Source organism: Struthio camelus, chromosome 5 (assembly GCF_040807025.1).
Source record: "Struthio camelus isolate bStrCam1 chromosome 5, bStrCam1.hap1, whole genome shotgun sequence".
Classification (NCBI taxonomy): domain Eukaryota; kingdom Metazoa; phylum Chordata; class Aves; order Struthioniformes; family Struthionidae; genus Struthio; species Struthio camelus.
In genome coordinates this window covers 44,051,204-44,069,325 of record NC_090946.1, presented here as the reverse complement: position 1 = coordinate 44,069,325, position 18,122 = coordinate 44,051,204, and the positions used below count along the sequence as shown (strand labels likewise).

The following is an 18,122-nucleotide window of genomic DNA, read 5'->3' as shown; positions in this document are numbered from 1 at the left end:
CTACAGGTAAAGTTGAGAGTCAGGTGACTTGAAGTACACTCAACTCTGCTTTGACTTGTATTGACTTCAAAAAGTTATACTCAGAAATGTTGTGAAATGCACATTAGCTTAAATCATTCAAAAATGCTACGGCTCTAAAATGCCTTTGCCATTTGTGCTATTTTAAATTTTTTGCATCTAATCCTTTTGCATAGAGAAATTAGTCCATTTCCTGTTTAGCTTGTTACTTGGCACAACAGTGCAATGTTTGGGCTTCCAGAAAGACATGGGAATAGAGAGTAATTTAGAAAAACTTTAATTAAAATTAATTGATGACATTTAAGTGTAAAATTTTATGCCTAAATTGGTCTGAACATGCCTATGAAAGATGATCTATGCATTGTTTGATTTGAGCTGGAAGTGTATTATTGAATTACAAAATCTGTGTGTATTCATTTGTGCACATATTCATGTGTGTGCATATGTGTTTTATAAAAAGAGAGTAATGAAGGAATCTGGATTATTCATCCTTGGTCCATTTGTTACATCTTGCTTTTGCATAAAGAGGTATCTTAGCTGCTTCTGGCTTCTTTGGAGGATGCAATGTCACAGTGGCTTTTTCACTGTTGGGAGAAGACAGAGCTGGGATGTGGTACCCTTGTCTGGTTCTAGTGCTTTTCTGCTACTTAGGAGACAGCTGACAGCTAGAATGATTTGGGGCTATATTACACAAATAATTATAAACAATGTATGTATATTACACACTGGGGCAGTTTGTCTCCTGCAGCCTACAGGAATGTGAAAAGTGAACGTGTGGAAAGGAACAGAAAAGCCTCTTTCTTTCTTGAATAAGGGAGGTGGTTGGAGGTCAACTGTTTTTTAGGAACGTATCTGTAGATAATGCATCGCTATGTGTGAACATATTTTGACTTTTTTTGGTCCCAAATTTTAATAAAATATGTTGAGATGGGAAATTTCAATACTTTCAATGCAGAAGAAATTCTATTTCTCAAACAGCTCTAATACTAGGGTCTGTAAGAGTCAATGTCACTTCTTAGGCTGTTAAAGATTATGACATGACTCCACAGCATCTAATCTAAGGTGTAACTTGTCAAACATGTGCTCTTGGCAGGCAATTTTAAAAAGTAGCACTTGACTTAGAATTTCAAGTGTCCTCCCTGAGACATATCCTTATTATTATTATTGTTTTTAAACTAATACTTTGGACTCAAGCCTGGTGTGAACTGCTACTAGGGCGCCACTTCTTCTGTGCCTGGCCCACCCAGTGGTGTGACCCACTACTGTAAGGCACTGCTTCTCCTGTGCCTTCAGAAGACAGTTCAGGTTAAGGAGTATTATGAATAATACTCCTTAGCCAGTTGCTTTGCTGTTTCTTCTTGGCTGTATCACGAGAAGAGGTGAGCAATGCTGCTTCCTCTGTCCTCTCTTTCCCTGCTGGATTACAAAGGTCTGAGGGATGGCAGGAAAAGTGCTCAGCAGACTCTTTCTGAGCTTAGTGAAAGCATCTAATTAAGAGGAGAGGAAAACCAACGACGAGTTATGCCTCCCTGGTTCCCACTCAGAGGAACCAGGGAGGCTGCTCTGAGTCCAGGAGACTGCTCTGAGTGTCAAAAGGCAACCCCAGTTCTCCTGGGGCCAGGCTGGTGCTGGAGGAGGCGAGGGCAAAGCCTGTGCCCACCTTCTACCCTGTGCCAGAAGCTGTGGAGAAGCAGCTGTAAGAACCAGGTGTAAGAACCAGCTGTGCCAGCTCTGCACTGGCCTTCAGGACCCCCAGAAAATCTCCCTCCTAGTTCCTTCTTCCCTGACTGTTCATGGAGCTTCCTCACCTCTCTTGCTCTCTGCTCTTCTCTTCCTCCCTCAGATAGTCTTAGCTCATCCTTGTGTTCAAAACAGTGCCCAGTGCGAACCTGCACCCGTGTAAGTTCTTAATTCAGAATAGGCTTCTATATACCTTTAGTGCAAATGGCAATGTGCGTGACAGTCTGTTGCACCTACTGGTTTCATTGAGATTTAACTCAGAAAAAGTAAGCTTTTTTCCTGTTTTGGCTTTTGATCTGTCTAGCACATAAAAAGCTCCCATAAGGAGCCATTTGTGCCTTATAATGAGAAAAGAAAGTGTGCGAAGTGTTAATCTGCCCTTTATTTAAAAGGGGAGAAGAAGCGTTTGTGTGTATGTATACTCGAACTAAAATTGTATGCAATTGTTTCTTACTCTTTAGGCATCATGCTTTAGACGAGTAACATCAAAGCATTTTATGGTCAGACGAAAATTGAGATAGCCTCTGAATGTGTGCAATAAAATCCCACATCAGATACAGTCCAGAGTGTGCTTTCTTCTGTACCTTCCTCTTCTGTTTGTCTACATTACAACTTGTGATGTGTCTTGCCACAGTCCTCTGCAGCCTGGAGTGACCCTGATTTCTACTCCCATATTTGCAGGCTGAGCAGCAAGAGGTGAACATGGCCCAGGCGTCCGGTGATCAAAGTAACGTGGAAACTGCTGACCCAGAGGAGAGTTCTCCCAATATGATTGTCTACAGAAAGGTAAGGATTTGGATCTGTTCATGAAAACCTGTTACTATTTTGTCTTCAGCTTGTAAAAGGATGCCTTGCCCCTTTGGAAGTCAAGGATATCTTTCAGTCTGCTTGGATGTGCAGTTGAAATATTTTTCAGGAAAATAGAAATTTTACTCTATAACATTTGAGGGCTTGCAAGTATTTTTCTCTTCAGTGGGAGCATTTAGGCCTGTTAATATAAAATATTTGATGCCAGACTAGGAGCGGTGTAACTTGAAACTTATAATTTATTGCAGACAGTTGTGATGCAACTTTATCTTGGTTATCTTCCAAGTTTACTAAGACTAACTAAAATAATTGTACATACTTTCCAAGCTTTATCACACTAAGTGTAAAGCGTTGGCGTATAACAATGTCCCAGTATATATTTTCTATTTATTCATACTGTGTTTTTTGTTATATAATTTACAGTTTGTTTCTTTGCAGGTAGTTGTTTATTGTTTTAATTAAATAACACAACCTTACACCAAATGTGTGATAATATGTCTCATTCTGAAGTACTTTGGCAGTAGCATTGGAGTCTTTTAAGCCATCTGCTAAGGCATTGTTTTTACTGTGGGAGAGGTAAATCTGTTATCTATGAAACTGGGTCTCTTTGTAATTTAATAAAATCAGATAAATTTTTTTTTATTTAGCCTGTGAAACACTACTTCTGTAGGATGTGAAGGTGTCTGTATAGTTATATATATAGAAGAAAAAAAATTTGTTGCATAGCTCAAATAAGCTACCATTTTGTTAACTCTATTGTGACAGCTATAAGGCTAGCTCAAATCAGGTTTCCTTATGTAGTAAAATCCTGGGTAAAATTTATATTTTTAGTCACTTTTACACCCTACAAAATAGCTATAAATAACTGAAATGTGTTAAAATGTAAATCATGATACCATTTTCTGCTTGCATGACTGCAATCCTGATGACTTTCATATGCTGAGAAAATAATTTAGGTTTCATATAGAGCATGAGTTCTTTGAAGTGTTACTTTCTGATAATGCGGTTTCAGTTTAGTTGTTGCATGTTTGATTTAGAACCTGGAATTGTTAACATGATAAAACTTTCTGGGTAATGTGTAGGCTTGTTTGTTGTGAATGTGTTATGAACACACTTTGGCTGCTAATTTAGAGGTAGCAGGAGTAGGTTAGTCAGATTTATCTTTTTAGACCCTGCTCACTGAGAGGTCCAACACCAGTAGATGGAAGCTAATTTGGGACATAAGAGAAGTTTCTGGTTGCATCATCTAGAACTAGGATAGTAAAACTGTGGTTCTGTAGAGATCACTTACCCATTCTTGGAAACATTATTTTTCTGTGCCTTGTTTTCTGTTCATCTCATGGCAATTTGTACTTAAGAATTTTTTCTTTACTGTGCCTGTTTCTGTTTGATTATTATCACTTTAGAATAAGCCTTGCGAGTTTTGCAGGATTAATGGGGAGCATACTCATGCCATTTGATTCATCTCTCCTTACTTGGTGTTCCTCAAATGTCAGTATTATCACCCCTTAATAATATAATCATCCATAAGATTATAGTTACCTTTTAGAATAGCATGCCCAGTGCATCATTCAATGATACTGGATTTTCTGTATTAAGTTAATGCATATCTGTCACTTTCTTCTGTTGTTGTTGAGTGTTTTCATTGCTTTTTATGAAGAGTTAATATTAGCTCTTCTTCAGTCAAAGTTTATTTCCATTGATGATCGACTTTCTGAGCCTTCTTTACTGTTTAATGTTAGTTATACATATCATGCATCAATTATTCTGTTCCTCAGAGCTGAGAAATCATATGTAAAACCTGAGACAAGAATTGTATTATTTTGATTACATCTCCTCTTTCCAAATCAGTATTTAGCTCTGCACCTTCTCTCATTTGCTTTCAAGTGCTTGATTACTAGTAATGAATGAGGAAAATGTTGCGCTGGACTCCCTGAAATACAAAACACAATCTGCCAGGGTACCGTACGCTTTAGAGTTGGTGTTCGTTGTTTCATAGCAAAAGAAAAGGTTGGTTTCTCCATCCTTACAATAAGAATACTGAGATGCAATTCTTGATCCCCAAGGTAGGAAAAGAAAATGGACAGGCTCCAATAGCAGAGCCACGGTAACTCATGTTGTAAGTGTCAACCATTCTGTTGTTTCGTAGTTATTGTGTTTGTGGGTTTTTTTGCAGGGGGAATAAGGGGGAGTGAAGCGGAGGGTGGGGAGGAAGTCTCTATACATACAACCTTAAATTGTGCACGTTTTCTTTACTGAGACTCATTGAGGTCTAACTGAAGTTTGTGAGCCAAGAGGGTAGTTGTGGTACCTTGGTTTTCTTCATAATCTCTGGTGAGAGCTAGGCACATCCAAAGAACAAATCAAATCTTAGGTGGAGCCAAGTCTCCCTTTGGAGCTACCTGTCTCCATTTGTTTATGGAGAAAAGCCTGGAGGAGGCTATTCTCTTAACCTGGGTGCTTGTAGGTATGTGGAATGAATTTTGGCCATGCAGAACAAAATAAATGAATGTATTTTGACTCCAGTTAGTTTGTGATGTTCTCTATAGGCTCTTGCAAGCTAACGGACCTAACTGCTTTGATTGTTACATCAGATGGTCTCAAAGAGACATGCCTTATGTTCTACTTTCAGGGTTAAGCATTTGGGGGCATTTATCAAATTGTGAGGCATGTTATTTTTGGATCCAAAATGCTCAATATTGCCCTGCTGTTCTGGAAGACAAACAGCTTAAAACACATTCTTGGCTGGATAAGGTGGCTTTGATTAACCATTTGGAAAAGCAGTTTCAGTCAAACAGAAAAAATTCTGGTCTGCTAAGACATGATTCGAGTCACCTGACTTCAGGGGTCTATATGTGAATTAGTGCAGATGTGCTCATTAGGGTCAGTAGTGTTTAAGGTGTGATTTGCCTCACCCTGCACGTGGTCAGATACATTGTGCCCTAAGCTACATGAACTACACTGACTTCCTAGACTTCCTTCCGTTGACTTTAACGGATGCCTTGACATCTAGCGATCAGGTAGTTGCATCCTATGGTGGACACTTATTATTAAGAAGGCTGCATCCCACGTGGAGTATTTGTGCTTTCTTTCATCTCTCCGTATGTCTCAATATGTAGCCCTGAGCTCTAAGCTGGTTAGATGGTTATGGGCAGTGCTGCAGTTAAGGGCCTGCTGCCACTTATCAATATGCCACACAGGAAGTTATCCAATGAAACATTTAATCATGCTCTGGAAAATGCATTGCCATTCAAGTACTACTCTGTGAGTGATAAGTAGGATGCTTGTTTTCTGTAGTCTGGCCACACCTGGAGAAGATGCTGGTTTTGTTTTTGTTGGGATTATCACTGGTAGAGCGGTATGAGGAATACTTACGAGACTGTTTGCAATGCAGTTTGATCCCCTAGCCCTCTTTTCATGGGAGCAGATGTTATCAATACATAAGGGCTTCTGTGGAAGTCCTCACTTCTGTCTGTGAGCGTTGTGGGGGTGCTGCAGCATGAAAGAAAAAATGCAAAAAAGACCAGTGAGAGGAGAAAAATGCATTCCAAGCAAACAGAAACAGAAAATACCAATTGATTTTAAACGCCTGTCACTTTCCCTTGAAATCCAGCCACTGTCGATTGCCTCTCTGGCTTCCGAGTGCTGTTTACTGTGTCCCGGGGCCCTTTGGCTCATTGTTCCAATAATCCAGGGCCTGAAAGTTCACCTTCTGCAGGCTCTATCGAAAGAGGAACTGTTTGTTGATACCTTCTGGCACCGGCAAATAATACAAACTTGTGTGCCTTATTACCAAAAAAATTTGGCAAATCAGGTCTTCTTACAGAGAAGACTATGGAAAACTGTCATGCCATTGAAAGGGAAGAAAAACCTAATATGTAGGGTTTGACTAAATAAGGGCTGAAAATACCAATAAGGAAGAGTTGTTTAGGAATATCTGGGGACTCTAACGAGGAGCCTTAATATGAAAACACAAAAGGGAGAATCTGGACTGGAGAACAAGAAATGCTTGTTCCTGAGGGAGATCTTTTAGGATGGAGAAGAGCTGACAAACTTTACTGTGCGAGGGGTTTAGAAGCTCTCTGTATTTTTCCTTGCTGTGTTGGTCTAATAGAGGATATTGCCTGCCTTATAAATCTTCCCATTCAACTAGTGCATGCACAGAATAATTCTTGCTTGCATTTTGCACACACGGGTCTGTCTTTCTGCTCTTGGAAAAGCTGTCCTTAGCTGCATTGTATTGCACCTCTTTGTAGTTAGAGATTTTGGCAATAAGCCCATAGCCGTCTCTTTATTTTTTGTAGTTTTCTCCATATTCAGAGTCAGTTGTCTTGCTTTGTTTTTTTTCCTCTCTGGCTCATTTTTGTATGTTCCTTTCTGTAACTAAAAGAATGAACTGTCTCTTGGAGTCACCAGAGTCTAATTGCAGTGATCCATTCCTGTAGCTACTCTCAGAGGCAGAAAAAGACGAGCCAGGACCAACAACTATGACGACTTTGAAGTATATTTTTAGCAAAGCAACCAATGCAATTTTAGAACAGAGAGAAAAAGGGAGAGTTCAGCTGGAGGGTAAGATTATGCTATTCTAGCAGTAGCTAGATGCTCTATGTAGCCTCTCATGTTTTGAGGAAAAAGTTCTCCCTCCCCCTCTCCCCCAGGGTCTTTCTCATGTCGTTCTTTGTGTATGAGTTGTTATGTTGTTATCAGGATTTCAAGTTATGGTCTTGGAATTTTTTCAGTTTGTTTGTTGATTTACTCTTATATGTTGTTTGGGGCAAAATGCTAAATATGAGTGTTTTCTTTCTGCCAAAAGCATTTTTAATTGGGATTTTTCAGTTTAAAAAAAAAAAAACCTAGAGAAAATAGCATTGGAGAAACTGTAGAGTTCAAAAGGCAATATTAAAGCTTATTGCTGTCTCCTCTGTTGCAGCAGCAATTTCTAGAAATGAAAGATTTGCCGTAGATTAGAATGTCTTGCTCGTGACCAGGATGCAAAATAGATGGCTCCCGTGACAGGTATGGCATGTGCATGTTTAGCACTTTTTTTTTTTTTCTGCTGGCATAGGGTGGGCATATTTGAGATCTGCAGCAACAAGGCTGTCAGGTGTTCACCAAATCCAATATCTGTCTTTTATATTTGTTGCGGTGGGACTATGTACCCATACTTTTGTAACTAATTTAGCCGATCTTCCTACTAGACTCCAAATTTTTATATCAGGTGATACCTTAAAGTATGCTGCATGTACTTGACAATGCAGTGTGCCATGGTTTGGAACAGTTGCTTAGCTTTTTCGCTGTGCTGGAGGGAAACATGGGTTAACCATTAGGTAAAGGTGATGGTTGTGCTAGGGACAGGCTACAGCATGCATGTTCCAGGTTATGATAGTTGTAGCTGTGACAGGTAGGTACACATATACCTCTTTTTTTTTTTTTTTCCTTTTCCAGTTTTCTCAGTCTCTCATGTGTCTTATTCCTCTTCTACCCACAGTTCATTCTTTCCATTTCCGCTTCTTCTGTGTCATTCTGAGTCCTTCTTCGATTCTTACCCTTGCAGGGAAAAACTGCTCAGTCAACATAGTTTGAATCAAATCGGTATTGAAGTGGTTTATTCGTTTATTAACGACACGTAATTAACCAGCAACTAGTGAACTAGGTAAGCAGGGTCAATATGAGCAACACAATGGATAAAACACACACTACTAGGCATAACAGAGCCTTAACATACCAATGCAATTCTCTAAACATCCCTTTGTAACTCACCCCCAAAAGCTGCAGTTGCACAGACAGCACAGTTGGGTGCAGCCGGTGCCCCAGGCCGTGTGGGTGGCAGGTGCAGCCCCTCTCCCGGGGCGCGGGCTCCCAGCTTGCACACCCACCGGGTGCCCCAGCCGCATGGGCACCCGCGCGGCCCCCTGCTCCCGCCGACCTGCGTGCCCCAGGAAGGCCCCCGCCGGGTCGTGGGCGCACGCCACGGCGCATCCCTGCACCAGCCGCCGCTGCTGGCTCTGCGGTGTCTCCGGCACCGAGCTTTGCCCCGGCCTGCTGGGGCAGGGTAGGAGTAGAAGGGTGTGTATCGCATAGACCAGTTTTGGCTGGTTTTAGTAGTTAGTTGACAGCTTTTCTCTTCCTCCTGGGCTTGACCTATGAATCCCGCTGAAAAGCGTTTCTTCTTTGCTATGCTGCGCACTGGGAAGTGTGATGGAGTGCAAAGTGGCTTCTGTGCATTTCATGCAATGGAAATGGTAACTGAATTCTTGTCAATCATTTTGAATTATCTCTGCAGAAAAACTAAATATGAAATGATAGATCAGGAAGTAACAATATTCTCAGTTTTATGGTGTGTGTCAGAGAGGGAAAACTAGAGCTACAGCAGGAGACTTCCACAGCTGTTTCTAAAATATGAACAGATATACATTTATATGTGTATATATATGTAAATACAATACCTAAATGCAACGCATATGTGTATTTTGGCTATTACAGTTTGAAGGAACATTTCAAGCAAATGTTCCCACAGAATTTTTGCAACTGAAAGGCAGAATCCTGCACCTCCAAACAAAGTAGTATTCTTCTTAAATACTGTTTTTCATGTGGTGTTCCAAATGGCTTCAGTTGCTAGGACTTTTCTCTAATAATCATATCTTTTCTCAACCTAGTAAGAAATATATGAAATAACTTGTTAAGGAGACCTATTTGACTACTTTCACATTAATTGACAGAACATGGTGGAAGTCAGCCTTTTTTCGTCCGCAGCATCGACTCTTTCTACGTTGCAACAGGTATGAACTGTAGGTGCGTAGCATATGCAGTTAAAAGTTTAAAAACTCACATAAAGTAAATGCTTTTTTTGAGAATACTTCATCATGGCTGTCTTTTTATGTTATTTTATTCTTGTCAGTGCAGGAATTGAGTCATTTTTTTCTAGAATGCAAAAAAACTAGTAGTACTTTCTTCTCTGTGAGAAATGCTGGTGCTTGCTATAGGGTTTAAAATGATATTTCTGCTGGCCGACTCTATGTTGCATTATTATGTGATTATTTCTTATAGGGTAACAAACCTGAAATAAATGCTTGCAGCAGCTGATTGAATGCTGGAATGGATCAGAGAAATGTCAGCAACCGTAAAAGATACTCTTGTCGCGTTTTTTTTTTTTTTTTTTTTTCAAAGGCAATTATGAAATCTGATAGGCGTCTTAAGATCATGAATTAATCTGCTCAGATCATGGTCAATGCGGTGTGTTTCAATGCATATCTGGAGGACTCTGGGAGAAAAACTGTAACGTATGAGGCCACATAGTCATGGAAGAAGTAACCTGCGCTGGGACACAGCGCAGCGTTTTATACTGCAGCAGGACTCCCGGCACTCTCCTGCCGTGGGCTCAACCTTCCTTCGCTGGTGCTGCTGTCACCTGCCGCTCACGAAACACCCTGCTGCTCCTTCTGGGGCTGTTTCTGCCGTATCCGGCTAGGGAGAGCTGCCAGCCCGACTCGTTCCAGTGGGCAGCGTCTGCCGATTCCAAACGCAGTCTTGAACCGTAACGTTAAGATGGAAGAGAAAAGAATTTAGATGAAAGCGGATGAAATGCATACAAAACTGCTAATTTTTTGTAATGTAACTTCAGCTAAACCCTTCTTCATTCCTGATTTGTAAAATATCACTGCAGAGGATTATGAACTTCTTTCATAAGACTCTGAGATAAAGTTCAAGTGGGAGGATTCATTTCAGTAAATAGAATTGTGTGCGGGACCATGAAAATAGGCAAATGAAGTGCCATTTAAAAACTCATGTTGCATCCCAAGACACTTTGAAGCACTCCTCCTTTTTTTCCTGAGAAGATGTTATACCGTGTTCAAAGAGAAGCAATTACTTTTATTTTTTATTGCTTTATTGCTGTTGTTGTTCTCATGTATCTCTCTTCTCCTGGTCTCTCTCTTCCCACCGTTAAGTGAACTGAAGAAAATGAAAATTAACCAGTTAACCAGACACTGAAGTGCATGAGTCTGCTTCGCAAAGAACTGTATTCTCTTTCTTGAATATTTTGGCTATTTTAGCTCAAAGGCTGCACATGTCATTGAGTGAATAAAAGCTGTGCAAATGTATTCATTTAAATAAGATGTCTCCCTACTTTGTTGTTCTTTAGCATTAGTTGGGCTCTTTAATATTATCTTGCAATGGAGTGTTTGGCAATTATATTTTGGACCAACAATTCAGTGCCTCTGAATGTAAAGTTGTGCATATTTATAATAATGCACAGGAAGTAATGATAAATATTTGTGTATATGTTTCTAATGTTTTAAGTGAGAGTAGAATGAACAGAAAAGGCAGGAAGAAGAATTTCACTAAGGAAGACATTAATCTTCAGAACTGTTCCCTGGGTGAGAGAGAAAGCAGATCAACTCAATTTTTTTTCATATTTAGATTTTGTGAAAGCAGAGTTCTGTGAGACTGAAGTCAAATAGAGATGGGTTGTGTTTTTAAACTCTTGATAGAAATGGTTTTGTTTAGCAGAGTCTACTGAGTGTATAGTGCTGCAGGTAGCACTTTTATTCTTCTACTCTTCAAGCTATTTTCAGTTAGATTTTTTTCCCTTCATTTGATAAAAATGGGTTTGGTGGCCATTGCGTATTAAGAATTTTGCTCTCTGATTCTGTTGCCATTTTGCACGTTTTTCCATTATGTCTTGCATTAATTGGCCATTCTAGCAAGGAGACCTGCAACTATAGGGCTACGGAGGCTTAACCTCTGTATTTGTAAGAGGAACTCTTCCCTGCTTGTTGGTGTGACAGTGCCTGCAGGAGCTGTTCCTGGTGGTGTCCCACAGATGGAGAGAACGTTTCATTCACTGAAGCTGTGATTAGATGCCTTTCCCATCACGAAAGCCACAGAGTTTTGTTAAACACGGGCCTGTAGCAACGTACAAATGAGCCCATTCAGGAACTTTCGCAAAATGTCACATATAACGTGGCAGGAGCGGACTCTTGTCCCTTTCACTGCTCCCCACTGGGCTCTTAATAGCAAAATTAACTGGAACTGTGTTAATTATATTTTTGTGCTTCAGTAACGGCACTACTGTTGTCTGTTTCTAGACTGAAGATAGTCCAGCCATGAGCTTGTGTCTGGAAGGTTATCAGTGCAAAAGCTATGGCTAAAACTCGCACTTTTTTGTAATGTAAAAGCCTCTGTTCTTCAGAAACAAGAAGCCCGAGTACTTTTTCCTCTGTCCTGTAACAAGGAACAGTGACCTAGTTTAGTAGGGAATTTTCTAAGAAAGCTATTTTTGACTGGAAAGACTTAATGCGTTGAGTTAAAAAAAAATTTCCTTTCTCCATTTATGAAACGAACCTCCCTTTTCTTTTTCAACAATAAATACGATGTTCAAATTGTTGATCTTGTCTTCAGGACTGTGATCTCTTCCTACCACTTAAAAGGTGTTTGAGACATAAGAAAAACTTGGACTCAAATTTACATCAAGTTATGAGAGGCTAAAAAATTTTGTGGCTGTGGCCAATGTTCTGGTTCTATTTTTGGTAAACTGTTTATTTCAGGTGAGTGTGACTAACATTCATTAGTAATAACATTTGAAAGAAAGTAGAGGATTGAAGGAGAATGCACCAAAAGTAGGTGAAAGGACAGATAGTTGCAGACAGTTGATAAATGAACTGGAAGGGTGATGTGTTTTGGAGACAGGGTTAATACTCAATATGACTTTAGATCAGCAAATGCTGTTTTTTAGAATTGCAAGTTGATATTTAGAAGTACGTAAAATACTTTTGTTGAAGAATTATCTGACTGCTGATGGGCTGCATGCACACTCTCATTCTAGTCTGCCGCTGTCATTTTTTTTAACTGCATAACCTGGATTTATTTGAGAAATATTTGGCTGTAGAATGAAGCACTGAATTACCACTTCAGATGCAAAAGCAGGCAGAGGGAAACTGTGTGCTAATAACCAATTTTGAAGCTTTTTGATTTTTTTTTTTTCCAAGCGTTTCACTTGACAGTTTTTACAGTGTAACTGATACAAGCTGGTGGAGATTAACTGAAGGCTGAGTGCCATTTATGTGACCGTGGTCTCAGTAGCACTGGGCTCAGCTGCTAGACTAAGGGAAAGAAAGGAAAGGGAGATGCAGTCATACATACACTGGGGGCTATAGTCTCTGGTGGATGCAACTTGTACTTCACTGATTTGGATGCGTTCAGTTAACGTACTGAGGAGAAGACTCAATGACCAGAAAAAAACATATGAATGTGTCAGGTTGCTGAGATTTCCCCGAGAGCGTTCAAGGACGAGCAGCTGAGATACTTCATTCTAAATGAATTGCAACAATGCGCAGGAATGGATAAACTGTCTCTCTTATTTTAATTGTTTTCTCCCTAGTGTCTTAATTTTTTTCTAATCTTTTGCGTACTTTTTACGGCAGTTGACCGGCTTTCTCTGTGGCAGTCAAGGGACAGAGCAAGCAAAGATTGGGAAACTGGTTAATGCAGGGAGATTGTAAAGAGCGAGAAAGAGACTGTTTCAACTTCTAGACTTACATTTCACACCCAGACTTGAATCTAAAACATTAGAAAAAAATTACATCATCTGTTTGCGGGGCTGGTGGAAATGATTTTGTGCCAGGTAATTTTGTAGTGGACAGATACCCCTTCCAAAAGCAATGACCCTTGTCAGCACTGTGAAGAAGGGTTTTTTTGTTGTTGTTGTTTAACTGGTTTTAGCAGTAAACTATTGCACAGTTTTATTTTAGTACTTTCTTTCCCTTTGTAACTTTGAAACAAGAGGGCTGAGGCACTGCGATAGTATGAATTGAGATGTCCGTGAAATACCAGTGCATCTGTCTTGGTTCTGACCGTTGTGGATTTTGTATCCATAGGACATAGGTGATAACTTCCTTCAGGATAAAACTATCGGCTTAGAATGGAAGGTGGTAGCTTCATTCCTCCCGAAAAACAACCCTCCCTCCCCACTTCCCCACCATCTCTAGAACCAGGCTTTGTCCTGAAGAAGGATATCTCAGAAATTTTCCCCATAGTGCTGAACAGTCTGGATAAAAATCACACCCAGATCTGAGTTATCTTCCAGTGTTTACCTCCTCTGAACATCTTCAGGCCACACAAGTCGCCACTATTTTCCTTCATGGTTTGAGGCAGAACAGTATAAGCAATGAGAATTATTTTTCTACAGGGTCACCTTGATGTTATGGAGGCCAATAGATGGCATTGTGATACTCCCAAGCTGTCTCAGGAGTGGATCTGAATAACCTTTTGGGAGTAATCTTTTTAAAATGCATTTGCAGCTGGTTGGTATTTGATCAGTTGGGAAAGAGCTCTCTCCATTGATGGTGTGTTGAATGCCCTTTTTGAGGATTTGACCGTTACAGAGCTGAGTAGGCTAGAAAAAGCTGGTGGTGGGTAACAAATGCCTGGTTAAGTGGTTGGTGATTGCCCGGAAAAGGGCCTTTCCTTTGTCAATGGCAAATGGTTTGTAACTGCAGAGAGCATCAGGTAAGCTAATAGTCAAAGTTATCAATGGGTACTTTAACCTGGAGCACTGAATGTTTTACCTGTCTTTTGATAATAGGACCTTATAGTCTGCATCCTTACTTACGGTTTTTGTTTTTCCCCTTAAACATCTCTGCCTTAGATTTTAAGCATTCTTTACTAGTGCTGGAATCTGATCCAAGAAATGTCCCTTTATCTCTATGCAATGCTTAATGTACAGAATTTGAATTACTGCTGCCAAAATGCTTACCAAATGGAAATTGGTAAATACTATCTTGCTGGATTCCTCAGGATGAGATCTTTGAAAGAAGTGCCTAAAATAGTAAGAGGAGTTGTCCATTGTTAATTCAGTAAGTTTACAAACAGATGAACAGATAATTGGATTGTTATAAAATGGCTCTGTAATCCACAGAGGAACCAAATGCTGTGGGATGTATTTGTTTGGGGATATCTGGATGAGCATTTTTTTTATTTAAATGAACTTTTATTAAACCGTTTGTCGAAATGTTCACTATGGATGTTTATTGGGTTCCTGGCAGTGTTTTTCATCAAAACCAGAGAAGACCTAGAGTAGCTCAAGTATTGCAGTACACTCACCCATCAGAATGCCTTGGTTTTAGTTTTTTACCTCATTGAGGGCAGCTGTTTGAATCTAAACCTATGACAGCTCAGGTTAGTGTGGTCACAGCTGGAGTCCTGACTACTTTATTGGCTTTTTTCCCCCCTTCTTCCTGTGACGCTTTTTGTTTTTTTTTTTGGAATGAAAAGAAATGTCCCAACCTTTACTACTTTGTTTCCGCCTGCCACCTGTCCCAATCTAGTTCACCATCCTTACTGTGGGGTGTGGGGTTCTGCAGACCGTTCCATCAGCAATGGGCTGCAACAGTGGTGCAGAGACTTAATTTCTCTCTTGCCTACATTGGATTGAGGGACTGGGGAGCTTCAGCATTTTTAGAATTCGTATTCCGGTCCGACTTCTTGATTTGGGAAGAATTTCCAGAAACATCCCAAGAAACAGATTCTCTTCTCTATGGCTTCTTAGCTGAAAATGGAAACGTGTAATAAAGCATTTAGGTGTGCGTCTGAAGCTGTCCGCCAGATCTTGGCAGACATCACAGATCCTTCATCAGGGAGCTAATCAAGCCTTTCACAGATTGTTTTACCCAGAGGATGGCAGAGAAGAGCTTGAAGCAGGACGAGTGGTCCCACATGGTGGAAGAGCAAGATACTGAGGAGAGGCAGGTTAAAATCATGCAGGAAGCACCTCTAGCAGAGTTGGTGCTCAGGAAGGAGAGGAGGGGTGGAATAGCACCCTTCTCCCCTCAGATCATGTATTGAATCTGTAACTTTTATGATAGTGCTCCCCATAAAGATTAGGCGTGCCCATTTGGTGTGGCTAATGCTTTTGTGCTTTGTCCAACCTACCTCAGACTCCAGAGTGATTTTTTTTTTTTTTAAATTTTTTTTTTGCACTGAAGTAGGTAAAGCTTTCAGGATCTTTTCCCTGCTCTTGTCCTAATTGAAGCCAGAGTGCTCTTTTATCTCTTTGGTTCATACAGAAAGAAAACAGAATCTGCTGCCTTGTTCTGTAATTGAAGTGTAGCTCTCATGTGCTGTAGAAACCAGCTTAACTAAAAGCAGTGGCTCTAGGCCTGTTTTCTCTAGGTTCCTCGCTTGTGATTCTTCCATTTCTGCTATTACTTTAGGGTCAGAGCATGGGTAGCAAGGCAGTGGGTATGAAATTCAAAATTTATTTTTTTACACATTGTTGAAATAAAAGCTTCTCCTTGCTGAAAAATTAATTACTGAGTTTTCCAGCACCTTATAAGATATTTATATGTTCTCCTGAGTCCTGTCTCTTCCTGTATCAAAGTGCTATCTTGAGAGCAGTTCAGGCGAGAGAACTGCTCAGCTGCACTTCAGTCTTCCTCTCTGCCAAGGAGTCTCAAGACAGCACTCTAAAACAAAGAGACCTACTCTAGGGAAAGTATGAATATTAGATCACTCTGGTTTAATCATTTGGGATACAGTAACCTCAATTTATGCATCTAACATTTGGGGGTTTTGTTGTTGATATGGTTGCTGAAATACACATCAAAATTATTAAATCAAGGTTCTTAAAGGCATTATAAATCCCAAATGGAACCTGCTGTTGTTCTGTTGTCCGAGGTGTGTGTCTTATGCATAAAGAAATTGATGACAAAATAAGTTCTCTCTTTTTACTGTAGTTAGTTTTTGTAGTTATATCATTTGTGTTCTTTTTCTGTCTCTCAAACACAGAGAAAAGACTAATTTGCTGGTTTTGCTCCATTTGGGAACGCACAGGGTAGATGGTGGCCTGATTAACAGCATCCTAGAGTTGCTTGTTCATAAAGGGAAAATAGTTACCAGCATCAAATCTATTACCTAAAGGAGGGGCTCTCCAATAAAGTGGGTCAGAATATTTGCATTCTTTGATTGGCTGCGTTCAAGTGATAGTAGTGAATTGATGCAGTTCTCTGGTGCTGCTGTAGAGCTAGTCAGCTCAGCTTCTTGTTCCTAAGTAGTTTTTCAATATTCCTGTTTGTTTATCCAGTGTTTACCAGTAATGTGTTGTGCTTGTCACTTCTGAATTTCTTGGTTGTTTAGCAACTATCTCAGAGTCAGCTACCTTACTGCATCCTCTGACTGGAATAACTGAAGGAGAAGCTGCCTTGAGTTTATAGCATCTGAACATTGTGTAATATAATTATTTCTCCTCTTTGAAAGGCCAATGCAGATTTAAGTAGGTGAATTAAAAAAACAGATATTTACATCTTATATTAGTTATGTTTGTCAGATCCCATGTATTGAGTTCCATGCTGCAGGATGGAGACATCAAGTGAAGACCATAAATTTACAGCCAGTGGCTCATGTTGTTGAGTGATGATATACAAAGTGTGTATATGCTATATGGCAGCGTATGAGCTTGTAAGAACAGAGCCCTCCCCCTTCCTGTGGGTCTCTCTGCTTTGCAGCCTGAGAAATCACAGTGCAACGCTCCTTGTAGATGAGCAGAAAGGGCATCAGTGGAGGGAAAGGGAATGAAGGAAGCACATTAAGAAGGGCAGCAGGAGGTATGGAAGGGCAGCTTGCTTCAATTCTCGGGTTACCCCTGTGCTAAAATGCAGTAGCAAGTGTTCTCCCAAGGCTGGCAGTTGAAGGAAGTGTGTATGACGCACAAGCGGGAGCTTGTGTTGATGTTCCCACCTGGGTCTTCAAGGTTGTCATCTTGACACCATATGTAACACTTGGGGGGGAAACTAAGGTCGGTAGCCTTTCCTGCTCCAAGATGGTGTAGGGAATGTCATCTTTGTGCATGCACGTACTATCTCTGCCTCATCCAGCTCATCTGTACAAAAGAGTTTTTAAGTTATGTGGCATAACAAGCAAGTATCGGAGGATCCAGGAGGCTAAGTCTGAGCATTAGTTGCCTACCTCAGTGCCTGCCTCTGTTACTGGGTGCTATGTGGAAGCTGGCGTCCAGTTTTAAAGCCAATAGGTCTTTTAGCCGATACAGAAGTTTGGTCCACGCCTACGTACCGGTGAAAAGCTTTCCTCAGGAAGAGGCAGCTGACACTACTTAATTGTATTCAAGGCAACTGAAGCATCAATAATACTAATAGCATTAGTGGTTCAGATACTCTGTCTGGTTGTATCAACAGAGCCTTTCAGAGCAAAGTTTCAAATAAATACATGTAAAAGGCTTGTGTTACAGTCTCTGATTGGGAAAGCTTTGGAGATCAGTTGAGGTATTCGACATCATGGTGATGCTGGGGCCAAATGGTAGCTTTGTAATCCTGGTAAGAGCTGCGGAGAAAATAAGATGGTGGAGGTGAGTAGGTTTGGAAGTGGGGAGGGAAGTCTGATACTTTGAGCTGCACAGAGTAAACTGTCCTGCTGCCTTCCTTATTGTCTGTACTTTTTCTTCCTATAGGTCACATTACTGTCTTTGTTCTGTTACTTGGCTTTTAAGTTGCTGTATCTTTCTTTATTCAAGGTTTCAGATTGTCCATTTGCGCAAAAGCGGCATGTTT

The 18,122-nt window shown here is 40.4% G+C and overlaps 1 protein-coding gene across 5 annotated transcripts in view; it reads left to right on the top strand.

The window, feature by feature from the left end:
* RGS6 (regulator of G protein signaling 6) overlaps positions 1-18,122 on the top strand; it is a 304,375-nt gene that overhangs the window by 14,149 nt on the left and 272,104 nt on the right. For all 5 annotated transcript variants that reach the window (XM_009689855.2, XM_009689852.2, XM_009689849.2 and 2 more), the window contains exon 2: positions 2,440-2,544. In XM_009689855.2, the coding sequence (XP_009688150.1) occupies positions 2,461-2,544 (84 nt within the window). In that variant the 5' untranslated portion in view covers positions 2,440-2,460. The remainder of the gene's footprint in view (positions 1-2,439; positions 2,545-18,122) is intronic.